General features: G+C 45.7%; 1 protein-coding gene across 1 annotated transcript; it reads left to right on the forward strand.

Moving 5' to 3' along the window:
* Positions 1 to 7,599: 7,599 nt before the first annotated feature.
* Positions 7,600 to 8,823, forward strand: LOC146632138 (G protein-coupled receptor 84-like). The gene has a single exon (XM_085354099.1). The coding sequence runs from the start codon at positions 7,600 to 7,602 to the stop codon at positions 8,821 to 8,823; it is 1,224 nt and encodes a 407-aa protein (XP_085210225.1).
* The last annotated feature ends 3,983 nt before the right edge of the window (positions 8,824 to 12,806 follow it).

The raw sequence follows: 12,806 nt of genomic DNA on the forward strand, positions 1-12,806 counted from the left end.
TTGTTTGGCTTTTTTCAGTATTTTATTTGTTCCTGAGTAAATCGGCTGAGTTTATTAAACTCCACCGAAACAATCTGCACATTTAATTAGAATTCAATTAACTATCATCTTGTCTTTATTTTTAGTTAGCACAGACCTTAAACACTTAAAGCTGTAAGCTAATGATAGTTATATAAGAGCAGATGCTGCTGGTGCAATAAGCTGTACTTTTACGTTCAATGGATGATGATCTGATTAGTCGACTAATCGCAAAAATAATCGGTGACTAGTCGACTATCAAAATAATCGTTTGTGGCAGCCCTAGTTCAAAGATGGTCGCTCACAGTGGACATAGATGGCTTCTTTCACTCCTCTTTCAAACCACCTGTCCTCTCTGTCCAAAATGTGAACATTGGCATCCTCGAAAGAGTGTCCTTCATCCTTAAGATGCAGATGGACTGCTGAGTCTTGTCCTGTGGAGGTGGCTCTTCTGTGTTGTGCCATGCGCTTGTGAAGTGGCTGTTTGGTCTCTCCAATGTAGAGGTCTGAGCATTCCTCGCTGCACTGTACAGCATACACCACATTGTTAAGTCTGTGTTTTGGAGTTTTGTCTTTCGGGTGAACCAGTTTCTGTCTGAGCGTGTTGCTGGGTCTGAAATACACTGGGATGTCATGCTTGGAGAAAACTCTCCTGAGTTTTTCTGATACACCGGCTACATAGGGGATGACAATGTTGTTGCGTCTGTCCTTCTTATCCTCCCTCTCTGGTGTCTGGTCTTCTTTTCTGTGCCTCTTTGCTGACTTTAAGAACGCCCATTTAGGATAGCCGCACGTTTTGAGTGCTTCCTTTACATGTGTGTGTTCCTTCTTTTTTCCTTCAGGCTTAGAGGGAACATGTTCTGCCCGGTGGTGTAGGGTCCTAATTAGGGTGATGGGAGTCAAAGAGGAGGTACTGGTCCGTGTGTGTGGGCTTCCGGTAAACTTCGTTGTTGAGGTTGCCGTTCTCTTCAATGTGCACAGCGCAATCCAGGAAAGGCAAACAGTTGTCCTTTGTGTCTTCCCTGGTGAACTTGATGTTTTTATCCACAGCGTTAATGTGCGCAGTGAAGGATTCCACTTCTTGTGTCTTGATTTTGACCCAGGTGTCGTCTACATATCTGTACCAGTGGCTGGGTACTCTTCCTTTGAAAGAGCCAAGAGCCTTCCTTTCCACTTCCTCCATGTAAAGGTTGGCTACAATAGGTGACACGGGGGAGCCCATGGCACAGCCATGTTTTTGTCTGTAAAAGCCTTCGTTGTACTTGAAATATGTAGTGGTGAGGCAGAGGTCTAACAGTGTGCAAATCTGATCGGGTGTGAAGTTGGTCCTGTCCTCCAAGGAGCTGTCTTCTTGTAGTCGTTTTCTGACAGTCTCCACAGTCTCCGTGGTGGGTATGCAAGTGAAGAGAGACTACATAGAAGGACATCATGGTTTCATCTGGATCCAGGGTAAGTTTCTGGACCTTGTCAGTGAAGTCGGTGGAGTTCTTGATGTGGTGTGGGGTGTTCCCCATGAGAGGAGCAAGGATGGTAGCAAGGTGTTTAGCAATGTTATAAGTGGCTGAGTTTATGCTACTGACTATGGGTCTGAGTGGGACAGCTTCTTTGTGGATTTTAGGAAGTCCGTAAATGCAGGGTATGGCATCCCCTGGGTAAAGGCGGTGATATGTAAGGCAGTCAATGATTTTGTCCTTTTCAAAGTCTTGAAATTAGCTCACCCTGGCTGATTGGGACCCACACCCGGTTTCACACCTTGGCTCAGGCGATTAGAGGATCATCAGGGGGTCCTTTTGTCCCTCTGCGGGTGGATACTCCCACTAAGTTTAAATCTGGGACTCCCCACCATTTGACCTTAGAACTGAAGAAGCTTCTCAGATGAGAGGTGAAACGTCTTCAAGCAACTTAAAGAAGTCCAGACGCTTTTCTTTGCAAGCTCCTTTGACTTGGGTCTTTGTGCAGCCCTGAAATCTTTTGTATTTTGACTTTTGTCTTTTAATACCAACACTTTTTAAATGAATATAAAATGTCAAGCATTATGACCTGTACACACAATCACACTCCCCAAACATGCTCTATACCCAGGTTCAGGTACCCTTGCCCCCAGTGGGGAAAACTGCACCTAGACCCAGGAGATGTTCCCCCTCCCCCCCCCCCCCCCCCCCCCCCCCCCCCACCGCAGGGAAAAGGGTAACACTACCTGGCTCTGGGTGCAGTTCCCCCCTCCAGGGGCAAGGGTACCTAGACCCGGTTTGTAGAGTACGCTTGGGGAGTGTGATCGTGTGTACAGCGTCTCTTTATGTCTGTCTCCACGTTGGTTGAGTGTGGAGTAAGTGTATATGAGAGCATGAGGGTGGGAATGGATGTTTGTATCTGTGTGTACCTGTATGTCTGTGTCTATATGTCAGGTTGGGTGTCAGGTGCCACCTCTCTGGGGACATCTCAGGCCCTCCAAGGTTTGGAGGCCTATCTTCCTACCACCACTTCCCCTGCCAGTGGCGGACTCCCTCAGACATCGGTGCGTTGGTGGTTCTTTGTGTCCGGGGATGGGCGTCCAGGTACACACCGGCTCACTCCTTGGCGGCCGCTTATCGGGGCCTGGAGCCTGGGGCTCGCTCGGGCCACTTCGGAGGTGGGGTGTCCCCGGCCTCTCGGCCTGGGGCTCGGTCACTCAGGCACGGCTGGCTGCCGGCGGAGCTCACGGGCCCGTCACTGCAACTCCTCCTGGTTTCTGCTCCGCGGCTGCTGAGTGAGCCCTCATCTGGGACTCTCCTCAGCTCTTTCTGGGACAGTGGCGCGGCTGCCCCTCTGTTGGTCTTCCTTGGTCTCTTGTGTTCTGGGGGCCTCTGGATGTCTGGAGTTTTGATCTCCTCCATACCTGCTTCATGCCCTGGAGGACGGGGCTGTGGCCCCCCCACACCCTCTAGCAGATCATTACATGAAGGAACCTTTAAAAAAAAAAAAACAAGCGCGTCCATGCTCACAGGTGTACACACGGGTGACCACACCCACAAACTACACCCTTTTTGGCTCCTACCTCAAAGCACACTGTGTTCTGTTGATCTTATGTGCTGCACAATAATGTTTAATATTTAGTATTTACTGTCATATTCCCATATATCATTGTCCATCCATCCATCCATCCATCCATCCATCTTCATCCGCTTTATCCGGGGCTGGGTCGCGGGGGCAGCAGCCTAAGCAAAGAGGCCCAGACCTCCCTCTCCCCAGCCACCTCCTCCAGCTTATCCGGGGGAATACCAAGGCGTTCCCAGGCCAGCCGAGAGATATAATCTCTCCAGCGTGTCCTGGGTCTGCCCCGGGGCCTCCTCCCGGTGGGACATGCCTGGAACACCTCACCCAGGAGGCGCCCAGGGGGCATCCTTGTCAGATGCCCGAACCACCTCAGCTGGCTCCTTTCGATGTGGAGCAGCAGCTGCTCTACTCTGAGCCCCTCCCGGATGGCCGAACTTCTCACCCTATCTCTAAGGGAGAGGCCAGCCACCCTTCGGAGGAAGCTCATTTCTGCCGCTTGTATCCGTGATCTCGTTCTTTCGGTCACTACCCACAGCTCGTGGCCATAGGTGAGGGTAGGGACGTAGATCGACCGGTAAATTGAGAGCTTCGCTTTTACACTCAGCTCCCTCTTCACCACGACGGACCGGTGCAGCGTCCGCATTACTGCAGCTGCAGCCCCAATCCGTCTGTCGATCTCCGGCTCCCTTCTCCCATCACTCGCGAACAAGACCCCGAGATACTTGAACTCCTCCACTTGGGGCAGGAACTCATCCCCGACCCGGAGTGGGCACTCCACCCTTTTCCGGGTGAGAACCATGGCCTCAGATTTGGAGGTGCTGATCCTCATTCCCGCTGCTTCACACTCGGCTGCGAACCGTTCCAGTGCGAGCTGGAGGCCCTCACCCGATGAAGCCAACAGAACCACATCATCTGCAAAAATCAGAGATGAGATTCTGAGGCCACCAAAGCGAAAGCCCTCCGCCACTTGGCTGCGCCTAGAAATTCTGTCCATAAAAATTATGAACAGAACCGGAGACAAAGGGCAGCCCTGGCGGAGCCCATCACCCACCAGGAACGAGTCCGACTTATTGCCGGCAATGCGAACCAAGCTCCTGCAACGGTTGTATAGGGATCGAATGGCCCGTAGCAATGGGCCAGACACCCCATATTCCCGCAATACCTCCCACAGGACACCCCGAGGGACACGGTCGAATGCCTTCTCCAAGTCCACAAAACACATGTAGACTGGTTGGGCAAACTCCCATGCACCCTCAAGTATCCTGGAGAGGATAAAGAGCTGGTCCAGTGTTCCGCGACCAGGACGAAAACCGCATTCATATACTGAAGTGCTGGCGGAGCGCTGCTGACGTCGACTGAGAAAATTGTCAGGCGGTGGAAGGAATACTTCGAGGACCTCCTTAATCCCACTGACACGTCTTCCGAGGAGGAAGCAGAGTCTGGGGATGAGGGGAATGACCCGCCAATTTCCGGGGGCGAGGTCACTGAGGTCACTCTTTGGTGGCAGAGCCCCTGGTGTTGATGAGGTCCGCCCCGAGTTCCTGAAGGCTCTGGACGTTGTAGGGCTGTCCTGGTTGACACGCCTCTGCAATGTTGCGTGGAGATCAGGGGCAGTACCTGTGGACTGGCAGACCGGGGTGGTGGTCCCCATCTTTAAGGGGGACCGGAGGGTGTGTTCCAACTACAGGGGAATCACACTCCTCAGCCTCCCTGGGAAAGTCTATGCCAGGGTGCTGGAAAGGAGAGTTCGTCCGTTAGTCGAACCTCGGATACATATATCATTGTGATGTTGTTTATTCTATTACTCTTGTTCTCTTCTGCTTGTTTTCTTTTTTCTTTCTCAGCAGGTGATCCAGGTGATTGATATATGCATTTTTTTTTCTTTTTCTTTTTTTTTTCCTGCTCATTCTGTTGGTTTTTGTTTTTTGCCCTTCTCCCCTGTCCCTCTTCTCAGCTGTTTCTCTTTCCCTCTTTCTTTCTCCCCTTCTTTCCCCCAGTCAAGTCTGTCCCGTATTCAGTAAGTGAAAATAAAATGAACAATAAAAGGTGAATCAAATGGACCATTACGGCAAGGCTGGGATGGTCAATTTGGTAAAGTAAATCCGTTGGGCATCTTTCTTTGCCTTTAGACAACAATTCTGATGGCAAAAGAGCCAAACGGGACAGGCAAAAAAAAAAAAAAAAGAAGAAGTCCAGACGCTTTTCTTTGCAAGCTCCTTGACTACGATGACCTGGATGACTGAGAACCTTCACAGACAAAGCCCCCAGTGTTTCATTATGCACTTTGTAACATTGCTGTTAAGGACTTTAGACAATTAATGTTTGTTAGTATTATAATAAGTAAGTAAAGTTAATTTATTAAGCATTTTCCACAGACAAACAGTCACAAAGTGCTGCACACAAAAAGCATAAAATAAACAAGAGCATTACCTGGCATAACAGCCAGTTAAAAAGATACAATTAGAGACAATAAATAATCTGAAAAAATCTTTCAATAGAAATCCCGTTTTTAAAAAAAGTCAGAGAAACAGCATAGTTACAGCTGTTCCACCGCTTCTGTCAGAGATCGGAGGTGAATAGAAAAACTGTCTCCAGGACATCGTATTGAAAGGTGTCAGACTTAATTTTCATACTGCCAAGTCAAAACCATGTTTCATGTGAAATAAACACAAGCTTTCGGGAACCCTCTGTGGTGCACAGTGGAAACAATATTCAGAAACTCTCCTTTTTGTCCTTTTGTCCTTTTACTGCCACACAGTGGAAAAGTCTTACTTAAGAACAGGATTTGCTTAATAATACATGTCATATATGTTAAAAACATCCTCTTTATTAACTGCCACAACTTCCCCCCCCCACAACTTTGTTGCAATTCTGTACTCAAAGAGACAAGAAAAGACGTCACAGACAATTTCAGTAGTTGTTCTGCATTTTCTCGTGACTCACTGCTTACTGCTCTGTGTGTATGTTGCATTTGAGACCTCATAAAATGGTCTCTATTTACAGAAACAGGAAACTATAAAGGGACAAATTTGTGGTTTGGCGGTAACACTTTTATCTGTCTGTTACTAACCTGCAGATGCAAAGGAGATGCATTTGTCAGTATGCAGCTTTGGACAGTGTTTCCTGTCCAAAGCAAAGTAGAAAATTAATTTAAATACTTCAGATTGGACTGGACTATTTAGGACTTAGATTGTTATACATTTTTCAAGGGATTCCATTTTCATTACTTGTATCAAATGCTGTTTCGTCCCTTGAGTTGCTCTGTCATGCCTTTACTGAAGTCACCATCATTTGCTGCCTGTTTTTGGTTCTTAGCATCTTTTGTCTGTTTCAGTTGTCATGAAATGACAAGGGAGCGACTCACCTGATCATTAAACTCCACGTCGGTCTTCTAAAAGCAGACAGCTGTGCATAAAAATGTAATCCATAAAATAATGCAGTACCTTTTGATTGAAGTACTGTGCAAATACTGTGATAATGATCAAAATATTTCATGCCATGCACACATAACTCATAGATAGATGAGAAATTTTTTTGGACATCTAATTATTACATCAGAAATTAGGAAAATGGAAAAATACACTCAATCTTGCTTCCCAAATTTAGACAGTGGAAATTCCCTGCTTCAAATCACTTCACAGTGTAACAGGTACTTAAGCAACACAGAGGAGACACATGCTCACAGTGGCATCAGCAGAAAGAGAAACATTCAGTGTGGCGGTGCACTGCAAAGAATTACTCGGCTACATGTTAACAGTCAGAACGGGGACCACAAGTATTTAAAGGTGAGAACTTTTTTCTTCTCTCATGATTTTCCTTGATTATTGGTAATGACTGTTTATGATCATCTTTAACTACTGAAGTGTTTTTTTATGTTAAGTCTTATTTTTGGATCAGTTACATTTTAGCTTAATTAAATGCAGTTTTTCCGCCATAACATCTAAGTAGAAGTTTTAAATTTGAGTTCAGCTGAAAGGCAATTTAAGGGTTGCATTAAGTGAGCTGAACTTGACTAACAGAAAACAAAACCAGTTTCTACTTCATTTTGGTTAACACTGTTGACATTTTCAGGTGACAGCGTTTGATTAAATCAGCCAAAGCAGTAAATTATGTTTACTAAATTAATTGATCATTAAATGCAAGATTTTCCTAAAACTACAAAGATCAAAGCACAAGAAATATAATCACACAGTGACACAAATGAATAACTAAGACAGAAACTCAAAGTTTTCATGTTGTAAACGACTTGCTCTTTTGCCCTGTAACAGGGTGGACCCTGGGCTATACATAACCACATAAAATATCTTTGATCAAGTGTTCCTGCATTTCAGCAACTGCATTTCATTGCCTTGTACTTGTGACATGTGCAATGACAATAAAGTTGAATTCTATTCTATTCCTGCTCTTCACAACAAAGTAAATGAGCGGTGTTTCTAAAAAAGGAAGTGGTTAACTGTGTAATCCACCTGTAGCTTCCCTTTTAACTTTCAGTAAGCACAGTGCAAAGACATTAACCAGTGTTTTGATTCCTGTTTAGTTGACAGAATAATGATGAATCAAACAAACCACACCGAGGATGTCTTCTCCTGCTACAGTCCTTCTGTTGAAATCTACCGGTACTTCGCTGTGCTGTGGGGATGTGCTGTAACCATCACGGGTACGGTCGGGAATCTGATGACCGTTCTGGCTTTCGTTTTAGACCCACGTCTGAGGACTCGCTTCAATGTGCTCATTGTCAACCTGGCTGTCGCTGATCTCTTGTACTGCACCATCCTGCAGCCCATCTCCGTCGACTCCTATCTACACCTCAGGTGGCGCAGTGGTCATCTGTGGTGCAGAATCTTCGGCCTGCTCCTCTTCCTCTCCAACTCTGTCTCCATCATTACCCTCTGCCTGGTAGCAGTGGGCAGATATCTCCTGGTCGCAAAGAGAGCTGTGTTTGACCGTGTTTTTTCTAACCACGGTCTTACTTTACTCATCATCTTTGCGTGGGCACTCGGCCTGGTCAGCTTTGGTCCACTCTGGTCTGTCTATGTGTTTGTGCCACAGGTGTGCACATGCAGCTTCCATCGTACCGAGGGTCGTCCTTACACCACCATCCTGCTATTTTTTTATTTTTTTATTGGTCTGGGCTTTGTTGGTGCATTCTACCTGCTCATTTACAAAAAAGTTCAGGCTGCATCACAGGCTCTGCTCCGCTACAGACTCAGCCGCCGGTCATCCAAGACAAAACCAGCAAATTCAGTTCAAGGGACCGACGACAGCGGTGTGGAGAGCGGCATAAAGACATGCACCTCTGATCTGAGCAGCCATGAAATATCCCAAAACATGGATGTGAAAAATCAAAATGTGACCTGTGAAAAGTCTTCCTTTTCCACCACAAGCAATGACACAGCATTAAATTCATCAGCAGCACAGAAGCCTTCCACTGATATCATCGAAAAACCACCTACAACCACACCTGCTAAAACAGCTCACTCATCGCATTCTGCAACCTCAGGGGACGACAGTGAATTCAAGCGTGTGACACGGATGTGCTTCACTGTTTTCCTCTGTTTTGTGTTCTGCTTTGTCCCATTTCTGTTGCTGAACATAGCCGACAAACAGAACCGCGCTCCACAGGTATTGCACATGTTCTGTGCCAATCTCACCTGGCTCAACAGCTGCATTAACCCTGTGCTGTATGCCATCATGAACCGCCAGTTTCGACAGGCCTATCATGTGGTGCTGAGTAAGATGGCGGCTCCCTTTACCCGCCTCTACAGCAGGTAAAACATGCCGCTACTGGATCCTGATTCCTTGGAACTGAAACTTGTCCGACATACAACACTGCTTTTATCACTCTTGTTATTCATGTTACATTACAGCTCTTTAATACGCACAAAAATCTTAACAATTATATTTTTATATGTTGTCATCTTTAGAGGGATGTTTCACAGTGTTCTGTACTTTGTATATACCCAAACCAGAACATGTGTTTTTGTTATGTAATAAATTATATATTGTAATACATATTACATTGTTGTATTTGTTACACGTCATTATTTTGTGTCACTTACATCATATTTAAAAAACCCTCCAGGATTAAAAAATCAGTGCTGGATATTGCTTTTCAATGCAACACGCCTTATTTCAGCAACTCAGGAACTTAGGACTCTACACTGTGTCTCAATTCTGTACTTCCTTTGCTGATAGTGACTAATGGTAAGAATAGGTCAGGTCATGCAGCCTTTAGGGTAATATGTGGGTGAAACGTGCATGTACAAACATGTTCGGGTTATCAGTATTTTACTCACTTCGGCACAAAGGAAGCTGATGGAAAAAGTGCCAGAAGCAGCAATGGTTAATTCAAATGTGAAAGTTGTGACACAGCACAAGTCAAAGCGTAAAAGCAGTGTATGTGGTGCTTTCCTTGGAAATTATAAGTATAGTATAAAGTATGAACTGCTTAACATGTTTAAGCTTAACAGTAACTACAGTAACTTAACCTTGTAAATCTTATCTTGAGTCAGCCTTGTCATCCAGCTGCTGAAAGTAAGTAAAGCCTGGTTGTAATCTGTGGTGAAAAAGTTTGCTGTTTCCACCTTTAGTGGGAGCAGTTTTCTTGCATATTGTGCTACTTTTGATATTGAAGTGTTTTTTCTGTGACAAGGAAACCATTAACATGGCTCTTGCTCTTGGACAAGCTTAACCTTGTCTCCTTGTTAGAGGTGGGTGAATCAATCTAAAATACCAACACTGCCATTGGTATTGGATACTAGATAGACAGACAGATTTTTTGCAGATCTATTTATTACATCAGAAATTAGTAAAATGGAAAAATACACTCAGTCTTGTTTCCCCAAATTTAGATAGCAGAAATCCCCTGCTTCAAATCACTTCACAGGGTACTTAAGCAACACAGAGGAGACACGTACACACAGTAGCATCAGCAGAAAGAGAAACATTCAGTGTTGCAGTGCACGGCAAAGAATTACTCAGCTACATGTAGTCAGAACAGGAACCACAAGTATTTTAAGGTGAGAATTTTTTTTTTTTTGTGGTAATGATTTTCCTTGATTACTTGTTTACGATCATCTTTAACTCCTTTAAGTGGGTTTTTTTTAAAGTAAGTCTTTCTTTGGCTCACTTACATTACAGCTTCATCAAATGCAGTGTTTCACTAACAGACAGCCAGTGGAAGTTTTAAATTTCAGTTCAGTTGAAAGGCAGTTTAAGGGTTGCATTAAAAAACACACTGATTCTGAATTTTTAGTAAATTGAACAGTAAAACAAAACCAGTTTCTACTTCAATGCATTTGCAGGTGACAGGGTTGCATTAAATCAGCCACGGGAGTAAATCATTTTTAATAAATTGATTGATGATTAAGTGAAAGATTATTCTACAATTACAAAAATCTAAGCACAAAAAATATAGTGTCACACTATATTCATTAACCACAACAAATGACGGATTCTGCTCTTGCTCTTGACGAAGGCAGTCGCACTTTTCTCCTCCTCCTCCTCTCCCTTAGCTTCCCTTCTTAGCCTCTTATGTCCTTGTCTAGTCTCGTGGTTTTTTTGTATTTTCCCTGGAACGTTCTCTCACAGTCTGTTCTTGTCATGGTCCTGGGTCTCCTGACCCAGCGTTTTTAGTTCCTTGTGATGTTTGTATTATTGTACTTGTGTGTGATTTATTCTATGGTTTCTAGTTTTGATCCGTTGCCCTTCATGTCTCTCTGTGTCCCCTCTGTTCTGTGTAAGTCTGTGTCTGCATGTTTGAGTTTCCCTCTGTCGTTTGGTTCATCGAGTCCTCTGCCTCATGGTTTATGTCTCTGTGTTTCTTAGTTGCTGTCTCCACTGTGTCAAGTTCGCGTCTCTGTGTGATCCTTCCTGTTTTACTTTGAAGGTCCGTGTCTTATGTGAATGTGTCCTGCTTTGCTTGTCTCGTCTGTTGATAGGAGTTATGTGGGTAGTTCAGCTTCACCACTAGGGGGCTGTCTAACCAAATTCAGAATCAGAATCAGAATCAGAAAGGGTTTTATTGCCAAATGTTGAGCAGGTTTACAACATTAGGAAATTGCTGCGGTGCTTCAGTGCAAACATACTGTCATAAATTGCGCTTAAATAGACATGAAAAAATAAAAGTAAGAATAAGAATTAAAAGTGCTACGTAGAAGGATATATGCATGAGATATACATGAGATATATACATGAGAATAAGAATTAAAAGTGCTACGTAGAAAGATATATACATGAGTGCAGGTGGTGATCAGTGCCAAAACATGGAATGATGCAGTGACACAGCGTAGGGTCATGTGTTAGTGGTGGGAACAGTCGTACGTTTATTGTTCATGTGTCCAACAGCAGAGGGGAAGAAACTGTTCTTATGGCGAGAGGTTCTGGTGCGAATGGACCGGAGCCTCCTGCCTGAGGGGAGCAGGTCAAACAGACCGTGTCCAGGGTGAGAAGGGTCAGCTGAGATCCGAGCTGCACGCCGCAGTGTCCTGGAGGTGTACAGGTCCTGCAGAGATGGGAGTCTACAGCCAATCACCTTCTCAGCAGAGCGCACAACACGCTGCAGTCTCTGTTTGTCCCTGATAGTGGCTCCAGCGTACCACACGGTGATGGAGGAGGTGAGGATGGACTCGATGATTGCGGTGTAGAATTGCATCATCGTCCGTGTTGGCAGGTTGAATCTCTTCAGCTGCCTCAGGAAGTACATCCTCTGCTGGGCTTTCTTGATGACGGAGGTGATGGTGGGCTCCCACTTCAGGTCCTGGGTGATGGTGGTACCCAGGAAGCGGAATGAGTCCACAGAGGTGATGGGGGTGTCAGTCAGGATGATGGGGGGGAGTGGGGCTGTGTGCTTCCTGAAGTCCACAATAATCTCCACTGTCTTCTGGGCATTCAGCACCAGGTTGTTGTGGCTGCACCAAGACACCAGACGTTCAACCTCCCTCCTGTAGGCAGACTCATCCCCGTCCGAGATGAGCCCAATAACGGTGGTGTCATCTGCAAACTTGATTAGCTTGACAGACTGGTGGGTGGAGGTGCAGCAGTTGGTGTACAGGGAGAAGAGCAGAGGAGAAAGAACACAGCCCTGAGGGGAGCCGGTGCTGATGGTCCGGGAGTCTGAGACATTCTTTCCCAGCCTCACATGCTGCTTCCTGTCCGTCAGGAAGTCAGTGATCCACCGGCAGATGGGATCAGGCACATTCATCTGGGAAAGCTTGTCTCGGAGATGGTCTGGAAGGATGGTGTTGAAGGCAGAGCTGAAGTCCACAAACAGGATCCTGGCGTAGGTTCCTGGGGAGTCCAGATGCTGCAGGATGAAGTGTAGGGCCATGTTGATGGCGTCATCTACAGACCTGTTGGCTCTGTATGCAAACTGCAGGGGGTCCAGGAGGGGGGCCGTGAGGGTCTTGAGATGGGAGAGAACTAGGCGCTCAAATGACTTCATGACCACAGATGTCAGAGCCACGGGTCTGTAGTCATTTAGTCCAGTGATCCTAGGTTTGTGATATATAAATTGTGATATATACTGTGTCGTAGAAGCAGCGGCAGGTTATGTTTGCGTGCATGGATGTGAGCCACGTTAAAATAAAGAAGCTTGCTCACTACTACTGATGTTTTATTGAAAACACGACATCGTCAGTCCTGATTTCTCCCAGCTGTGCCCTCCTTCTGTGTCTCATTCCCCTCGTTACTCCCCAGTGTATTTAAACCCTGTGTTTCTCTGAGTCAGTGTTGTGTTGTCCCTCATGCTGTGTGGA

Source organism: Diplotaxodon limnothrissa, linkage group LG5 (genome assembly GCF_057381915.1).
Source record: "Diplotaxodon limnothrissa isolate DT_005_m linkage group LG5, D_limnothrissa_male_GT1.1, whole genome shotgun sequence".
Lineage (NCBI taxonomy): Eukaryota > Metazoa > Chordata > Actinopteri > Cichliformes > Cichlidae > Diplotaxodon > Diplotaxodon limnothrissa.

Bases quoted from the DNA above. Each gene is read 5' to 3' on its own strand.
- LOC146632138 (XM_085354099.1), top strand. From the start codon at position 7,600: ATGATGAATCAAACAAACCACACCGAGGATGTCTTCTCCTGCTACAGT.